This window comes from Cicer arietinum, chromosome 6, assembly GCF_000331145.2.
Source record: "Cicer arietinum cultivar CDC Frontier isolate Library 1 chromosome 6, Cicar.CDCFrontier_v2.0, whole genome shotgun sequence".
Lineage (NCBI taxonomy): Eukaryota > Viridiplantae > Streptophyta > Magnoliopsida > Fabales > Fabaceae > Cicer > Cicer arietinum.
In genome coordinates, this window is record NC_021165.2 from 70,418,565 (window position 1) to 70,427,380 (window position 8,816).

The following is an 8,816-nucleotide window of genomic DNA, read 5'->3' on the forward strand; positions in this document are numbered from 1 at the left end:
CAGGATCCTCAAATTTCTGAGACCTGCAATAACAACAGTCAAACATAATAAGACCTACTTTATATGTCAAAGTAAGTCATCTAGGGTAGCACTACAATTACTCACACTAAACGATAGAAGAGATCTCCCAAACGATGCTTGATGAGGGTGTAAGTTATCTTCTGACCATCGGTGCCAGCTCCCCTCTCTACCGCCTGCACATTTAACCAGTCTTGTGTTAAAGATCTAAAATTTGAATGCAACTTAGCCATCTAATTGAAATCTCTTTTCAGGCTGAAGTAATAACACCCTTTGGCTGAGCTATGACCAAGAATGCAAACCATGTAGAAGCAAACAATTCATAGATTATGTGTGAAGGATAGAAGAGATGAGACAGTTAACTTGAACCTACATGCCTACATTTAGATGGACTTTTCATTTTTCTAATGTAAGAATCATTGTTTGATTCCTTACACCACCATACCTGATTTGCCAAATTGAAGAAATGAATAATGTTGCGCATCATCCAGACAGATTTGTAGAAGGGACAGAACTTGTCATATCTATTGAAGACACACAAAAAGTTACCAATATAAGAGACAAAAAATAAAAAGACTAACAAGAGTCATGATGTGTCAAAGTTAACAATTTACAAGGGTACTTACGGCGTAAAAGCATTTTGAGCAAGATAATCCTCTCTCAAAAGTTTTGCAGTTTCCAAGGTGATCTTATCTCCTTCAGCTAAAGCATCCTTTCCCACAAGCTGGAACAAACAAAGGTCGGTGAAGATCCAGTATAGTTTATAAATTAGTACTTACAGAATAAGTACATACACGTCCTGACAAACTTTGTCCAAACAACACAGCGATAACCTCATTAAGAATAGTGTGTTAAAGCTCTACTTAAGACTATCCATTACATGGACTATATCATGCAAACCAGGTTTAGACCAAATATTACTTAATAGTCTGTCCTCAAATTTATGATGCCACCTCTATTTCCAAAAAAAGTTGAATAATTTTCAATCCCATACTAGGAAAGTGCATGGGAAAATTTCTTTAACCAACAATCAAGATGATTAACGTGCAAGGAACACACCTGGACAATTTCATTTAGATCATCTTCTCTTTGAAGAACTTCACGAGCCTTTGTCCTGATGTTTATAAAATCTGGATCAAATTGCTCATAAAAGGATTCGAGTGCCTGATGATACCATAGAAAATATTAAAAATCATGATAATTTATAGAGTTCAGGCACAAACTATATCCACTACAAATGAAGACAACTTAAGAGAGAACACGAGCTACACAGAATCCAACTCTAGAACTTACCGTTGAGTACTTTGAATAAGAAATAAGCCAGTTCACAGAAGGAAAATGCTTCCTCTGAGCAAGCTTTTTGTCCAATCCCCAGAAAACCTGCCAAGTAGCAATAGGTCAACTTACATGACAAATGAAAGTTCTCAAAGAATCAGTTGAAGAAGAAATAACCAGAGCGACCATAGTGACAACACTCAACACATGGTTTTGGTAAATTATGGGAATCAGCAAGATAGCGTAATGCAAAATTTCTTTGCTGGAAGTTACCCTATTATGATTAACATATATTTGAGAGTATAGTGTTACCTGAACTATGCTGAGGGTTGCAGATGTCACGGGATCTGAGAAATCTCCTCCAGGTGGAGAAACAGCACCAACAATTGTTACACTACCTGTCCGTTCAGGACCTCCAAGGCATTTTACTTTCCCGGCACGTTCATAGAAAGAGGCTAAACGTGCAGCAAGGTAAGCCGGATATCCACTATCTGCAGGCATTTCCGCCTGTGGAGAATAACAATCCCATCAATTTACAATGATCAATGTCCATGTTTCCTCATGTGTCTCATTAGTCATTATGTATAAATTGTCTATTCTACATTAGTTGATAAGTAAAATCCAACATCAGAAACTAAAGCTCCAACAATAATATATGGTGAAGAAGAAACAAACTCTTTCAAAAGAAACTGGTAAACAATTGTCATCGCATAATTTAAATTCTCACCAGTCTTCCTGAGATTTCACGCAATGCTTCTGCCCATCGAGATGTTGAATCTGCCATCATACTGACATTGTAACCCATATCTCTAAAATACTCGGCTAAAGTGATTCCTGAGATTCGAAAACAGAACATAGTTAGAAAATAAAAGATCAAAAGTATTGAAGTTCGCATGTAGCACACATCATGTGGAACTATCTCAATCTTAGGGCAGCAAATATAACAAAATTTCAGCTCATTAAGAAACATAGTATAAAGTGGCAAATCAAGATGCATAATTAAGGTCCAACTTAATTTTTACACTAAGCAGATTAACTACAAAAGTTTACTGCCTAGAAATAACAGTGCTGAGAAACACTACTCATTGTAATACTATGCTACTTTCACATGCCGAATATTGACAACAGGAGAGAACTGGTAAAGATTAACTCATGAACAAAAATAAATTTTAGAATTTAGGAGGTAAGCAATCACCTGTATAAATTGAAGCTTCACGAGCAGCCACCGGCATGTTTGAAGTGTTAGCTACTAGTGTTGTACGCTTCATGACAGATTCTTCACGACCATCAGGTAATGTCATTGTAAGTTGTGGAAAGTCCATCAGAACCTGAACAATCATTAGAAGGGTTTGACCAGCCGCATAATAGCAAACACAAATATTTGGTATGAATAACTAAAAAGGAAGCATACCTCTGCCATTTCATTCCCACGTTCCCCACAACCAACGTAAATAACAGCATCAGAATTAGAATACTGTCAGGGTAAAAAAAGGAATAATTAAGAGGTCTGGTGAATTATTGAAAACATTGTATAATTACATATCATTGTGCCTTGACATGGTGTGTTAGGATAGAATTACCTTAGAAAGAGCCTGACTAATGACTGTTTTGCCACAACCAAAAGCTCCAGGAATGGCACAAGTCCCACCAAGTACTGAGGGGAAAAGGGCATCAAGAACACGCTACGCAAAACAGAAGTCATTAGGCATGAAATTATCAGACACATGTATACATAAGACACAGAATAAAAATTGAGCTTACCTGACCAGTAAGAAGAGGAGTATCAGCTGCAAGTTTTGATGCAACAGGCCTTGGTGTACGTACAGGCCAACTCTGAAAATTGGTACAGTAGATTTAGTTATAATGAAGGATAAGGAAGATCAATACTTCAATAAAGCAACTAAAAAAAAGAGATGGGACAAACCTGAAGCATGGTGAACTTCTTTTTGACACCTTGAAACTCAAGTTCCAACACAGTGTCCTAAAATAATAGAAATAATATAACCATATATTACAAAAGATATAGAAAAGCTCGAGAATGCAGGAAAAAATGTGTATAAATACATTTCAGCTTGGCAAAGCTGCCATAATAATAAACATATATGTGAAGCACAGAGAAAGAGAGGCTGCAAACATCACTCTAAACATAAAAAAGAAATAATGGACTTAAGGATGATCTTCTAACAGAAAAAGAACTAAATAAACAATAGAGAATAAGTTTAAATGACAAACCTTCAGGGAATATTGGCCAGCCGGTGCTACATAGGTAACCTTTCCCATGGCATCAGGAGGAAGTGCAACACGGTGTTCCATTAAACTGTTCTCGAAAACAGTCTGCAATGGTAAATAATCCACACAAAGATTCAGAAAAAAATTTACAAATAACAACTACAGGCTAACCTAATTGGATAGAAAACATACAGCATATAAGTCTCCACCAGTTAATAGGTCTCCTTCACCTGTCACCAGTAATAAAATAGAATATCAGAACAATGAACCGTGTAATACTTGTTCACTGTATTGAACTTCACAATAAAATGGAACAAAAATATGTACCAATTTTCTTCGGACTAAATTCCCAGAGTGTATCTTTGTCAAGTGCAGGAACAGAGACACCACGAGGAATATAGACATCAGCAGATATTTTTGCAATAGTTTTCAAAGGCCTCTGTTAGGATAGAAAATATTCAAAATTTCAATCAACTGAATTAGTCGGCCGGCAATTGAAGTCAGATATGAACTATATTAACTGAATGTTGATAGAGGAAAAACAAACCTGAATTCCATCAAAAATGTTTCCCAAAATTCCAGGTCCCAACTCCACGGACAAAGGCTGTTTATTAAGACATACTTTTCTTATCAAACAAAGCACACAGCAACAAATACAAACAAAATTAAGAAAAAAACGGATGTAGAATAACAGAATCCAACCTTGTGTGTACGTAACACAGGATCATTAACCATTAACCCAGCCGTTTCCTCATAAACTGAAATTGCATACAACTAATAATGAGTTTTTTCCATTAAGAATTAAATAATAAAGGAGAAGCACTGTCAGTATAAAATCGTTTTACACTAGCAACCAATAATCACTCGCCAAGATAATAAATAATTAAATAACTATCATTGATTTAAAAAGTATACAATATGATGCGTCACATTGAATGATTATTGATTGGATGACAGCATAAAATTGTTTTACACTATCATTTAATCACTAAAAAATAACAAAAGGAACAGAAAATGATATCATGTATTAGAATTCGAAAGAGAACCTTGAATAGTGGCAGAGTCCCCTTCCAATCGAATAATTTCACCGATGAGATTATCATGACCAACACGAACGAGTTCATACATAGCAGCCCCATTCATTCCATCTGCAACCACCACAGGTCCAGATACCTGTATTTAATTTGCCAAAATACAACAATCAGAGTCGGAAAACGCAACAACAACTTGAAGATTTAGTGAAACAAATCAGTATCATGAACGAATCAATGAATCAATCACGATAACAACAAATTAGTGTAACCGTTGTGATATAAAATTGAACAAAAAATAAATAAAAACAGATCGTGCAGTGAATTGAGAAGTTGAAATGAATGAATCGATTGACACCTTGCGAACGTAACCGTATTCACTCTCCTTCTCGGAGTCCTCGAAGGTAGTCATACGAGATCCTCCATAAACGGCAGGCATTTTCAGATCGGAGATGGAATTCGAGATCTGAGAAGAAAGATACGTAGAGGATCAAAACCCAAGGGTTCCGATCAAGATCCAAGGAGAGAGGAAGAGAGTGAAGAGAGAGAGAAAGAGTGAGAGAGAATTGAGAAAGTTCTTGTTATGTTTTTATGTGATGGTGGTGGTGGTGATGATGTGAGAGTGGGTTTGTGTGTTGTGGTGATTTAGATTTATTATTACAATTACAAACAGCAAATGATGATCCGCTGCGGACACATGTATCATGTATTGGCAAAATGGATTGGAAGACGCTCTTTCTCTTTCTAACCGTATGTGTGCGTCTTCAATTATTACTCATTTTTTATATTAATTTCATTTAATTTTATTCCAAAAATTATGTTTTATTCATTAAATAATATCATCCAAACATGTACTACCACTACACCAATTTGCCCACGTCCCCGTAAGATATTTCACTCTTCCATATATTATTCAAATAAGTATATTCAAATATTCAACTTTCATATACTCTAATATATATATAGAGGGTGATTACATAACATTACATCCTTCAATAATATCATATCAATATCAATATTTTTTATGATTGAAAGCTATTATATTTATAAATTTTTATGTTAATTTATAATTAATAATAATTATAAATTAATCTCAAAATTTATAAATATAATTTATATAATAGTAATTTTCAATTCAATTATTTAAACAAATATTTATCTATTATAATTTTATTGAATGATTATAATTCATCAATATAATTTAATTTTTGACCGAGTAGTGATAAGAAGGTTGGGACCCAATACAAACATAACATTGATTGTCTCATAAAAAAAAAGTCAAAGTAAAATATTCAATCATATATACCCAGTTATACTCTTATAAATAAATTCACCTCCCACCCACAAACGTCTATTTAACTTGCTTCTTTTGGCTCGCATACCCTAATAAGTATAGATATTAAATTAAATTATAAATTTGTCAATAAAATAATTTATTGAGCATGCCAAATAATAATAATAATTTTATTCATAAATCATTTACTTTCATCGACACAAATAATTCATAAGAATAAAATTATTTCCTATTAAGTTATCTCATTATATTTAAGATTTAACCTATGTTACTTTATTGTTTCTTTATTTATTTTTTTTACAGAATCTTAAGTTTTTCTAATACTTTGATTATTGTTATTTTTAACATTATTCTTGATTGAGTAAAAAAAAATTGTTCTTGAATATTATTATTTTAAAAATGTTACCTACTATTAATTTCATATAAAAATTTGTTATTTATTCCTCAAATATCAACTTATTTATTTTTATATATTAGTAATAACTATTTTATAACTCATATATATTACGTATATTTTTAAATTATAATTGAAAAATAAATAAAATAAAATAAAACAATAATTTAGACCCAAAAAATAGATAAATATAAATTGGTTGAAAAAATATATAAATATAAATAAAAAAAATTGTCAATTAGTTAAAAAAAACGTCTTTGACAAATTAAATAATTAAAAGAAAAATTTGTTTTTCATTATTAATGTGTCTCTTGAATATCTTCAGAATAAAATTTGAAAAATTACATTAGTTATAATTTTTGTTTAAATTATTTATGATAAATATTTGTCATCAATTAAAAAATATATTTAATTAATCAATTAGTTAACATATAAATACTTACAATATACTAATTTTATTTTTTGCATAAATTAAGTATGAGACATGACTTATTTAAAGATTATGATGACTTGTCAAATAATTAAAAAATAATATATGTATTTAATTATTAGTGTGTATCTTAAATATCTTTTATAAAAATGTGAATAAATAATATATTTTAAAAATCCTATACGACATATATTTGTTACTAATGCATAAAATGATATAGTTGTATTATATCATATTATATGTGTTAAATAAAATTTAGAGAATATTTTATATAAAATAAAGTTGATTTTTTATAAATCAATATATATCTATATATACTAACTTAATATTTTTACAGATGAATGAAAGTATATATGTATGAATATCTTATTAAAATTTTAAACTGAAATATTATATTTAAATAATTTCTCTAAAAATTTAATAATACTTTATAATAAATATTTAAATATATTTCAATTAATGTCAATTAGTTTATTTTACTAGTAACCCAATGGCATATATTTCAATCTATCATATCACTTTCATTTTTTTTGCCACTCGGTTTATATGTAAGCGATCGCTTATAAGTTTTTTTTTGTAATATCAATAAAAAATTTCACTATTTTTTCAATTTTATCTCTCTATAATTTGTATTCTTTTGTTTTACAAATATTATTTGTGGTTATTTCATTCATTAATTTATTTTGCTATATCAATGAAGGTTACCTTTGGAAAGTACTTCGTTACTCAACAACTCACAAGTATATTGTACTTTGCACGGAATATTTATTATTTTAGTTAAGTTAATGAAAATTAATTTTTTTATAAAGTGACTTTTTTTATTCAATTTTGGTGGAAGACAATTCATTTTTAATAAATATTGTGTTCATTTTTTTCATAAATAGTGGAAAATTATTTGAACTCGAAAAATACTATGGATTTAACTTATACACAATTACGGATACTCCGTCTATCTTAAATCTGTACAAGACTCCATGAAAGTGGTTCAAGATTCTATGCATAAATTAGTGAAGATTCATCTTTCAAAGTTTTATCGACCTTATAAAGCCAAGAGATATGAAATATTGACATGTGTTGTGAGACACAAACTTGGGGATGTGAAATTGTTTCTAATTTTACCATTTTAATTCTTTATTAATAAAATAAGAGTTGTGGAATGACAAAATTGTTTACAATAATGCTACTAACACCCCCCAAATTGCTATTCACACTCCTCAAAATTAAAAAAAAATCAAAATGCCCAAAATGCTCCTGTCATCAATATTACACATTTATTATCTCATAACTCCTATTTATCAATTTTCATCACACCTCATAACTCACATACAAAAGCCATCATACTTGACTAACCAATACTCAAAATCATTAAAAAGTTACATCACTCACTCATAACCTACAACACATCAGTTTGATAATCACATTGTGGTTAAAACTACATAAAAAGGTATGTTTGTTGCTCTGTATTTTGGTTCGTATTTTTTTTGTAAATCTGGGGATTTTACGTGAACTCAGTTCACGTACGTTTTGGAGTTACGTGAACTGAGTTCACGTATGTTTTAAAAAATTAAAAATCTCATACTCTACACAATCTGAATTCACGTACACCTACGTGAACTCAGATTGCGTAATCAATGGAATTTGAAACTTGAATCCTCATATTGTACGCAATCTGAATTCACGTACACCTACGTGAACTAAGATTGCGTAATCGTTGAATGTTAAATAATAAGCCATGTACGTGATATGAAATTGCGTACTCAGCAGAAGTTTGAAAAATAAGTTATGTACGTGAACTGCAATTCACGTAAGTTTACGTGAACTGAGTTCACGCACGTTTACTAGATTTCAGATCACGTAAACATACGTGAACTCAATTCACGTAAACTTACGTGAATTGCAGTTCACGTAAATGTTATTAAAAAAATTGAAAATTTAGTTTTCCTTTGTTCTGGATACAGATAAGTGGACAAAGGGGAAGACAATAGTGATGAAATGTATGAAGGTTTGGAACCTGATTTTGAGGATATGAATGACTGTTTGGAACATGATTTCGATGAAATGTATGATGATTTTGATGCAATGAATGACGCTATGAACAAGGGAGGTGAAGATGTTATGGTTGATTTGACTGATGTATTTAGCACC

At 31.0% G+C, this 8,816-nt stretch overlaps 1 protein-coding gene across 1 annotated transcript in view; it reads right to left on the reverse strand.

Moving 5' to 3' along the window:
- The window catches only part of LOC101513091 (V-type proton ATPase catalytic subunit A), a 6,262-nt gene extending 1,013 nt beyond the window's left edge, over positions 1–5,249 (reverse strand). The window contains exons 1-20 of the mRNA XM_004507500.4: positions 4,912–5,249; positions 4,569–4,695; positions 4,225–4,280; positions 4,070–4,126; positions 3,850–3,961; positions 3,715–3,752; positions 3,526–3,627; positions 3,218–3,274; positions 3,055–3,126; positions 2,874–2,975; positions 2,705–2,767; positions 2,489–2,621; positions 2,021–2,127; positions 1,606–1,800; positions 1,312–1,398; positions 1,078–1,182; positions 645–742; positions 464–542; positions 106–194; positions 1–23 (exon numbers count right to left, since the gene is read on the reverse strand). Coding sequence (XP_004507557.1) covers positions 1–23; positions 106–194; positions 464–542; positions 645–742; positions 1,078–1,182; positions 1,312–1,398; positions 1,606–1,800; positions 2,021–2,127; positions 2,489–2,621; positions 2,705–2,767; positions 2,874–2,975; positions 3,055–3,126; positions 3,218–3,274; positions 3,526–3,627; positions 3,715–3,752; positions 3,850–3,961; positions 4,070–4,126; positions 4,225–4,280; positions 4,569–4,695; positions 4,912–4,992 — 1,783 coding nt within the window. The 5' untranslated portion in view covers positions 4,993–5,249. The remainder of the gene's footprint in view (positions 24–105; positions 195–463; positions 543–644; positions 743–1,077; positions 1,183–1,311; positions 1,399–1,605; positions 1,801–2,020; positions 2,128–2,488; positions 2,622–2,704; positions 2,768–2,873; positions 2,976–3,054; positions 3,127–3,217; positions 3,275–3,525; positions 3,628–3,714; positions 3,753–3,849; positions 3,962–4,069; positions 4,127–4,224; positions 4,281–4,568; positions 4,696–4,911) is intronic.
- Positions 5,250–8,816: the final 3,567 nt, after the last annotated feature.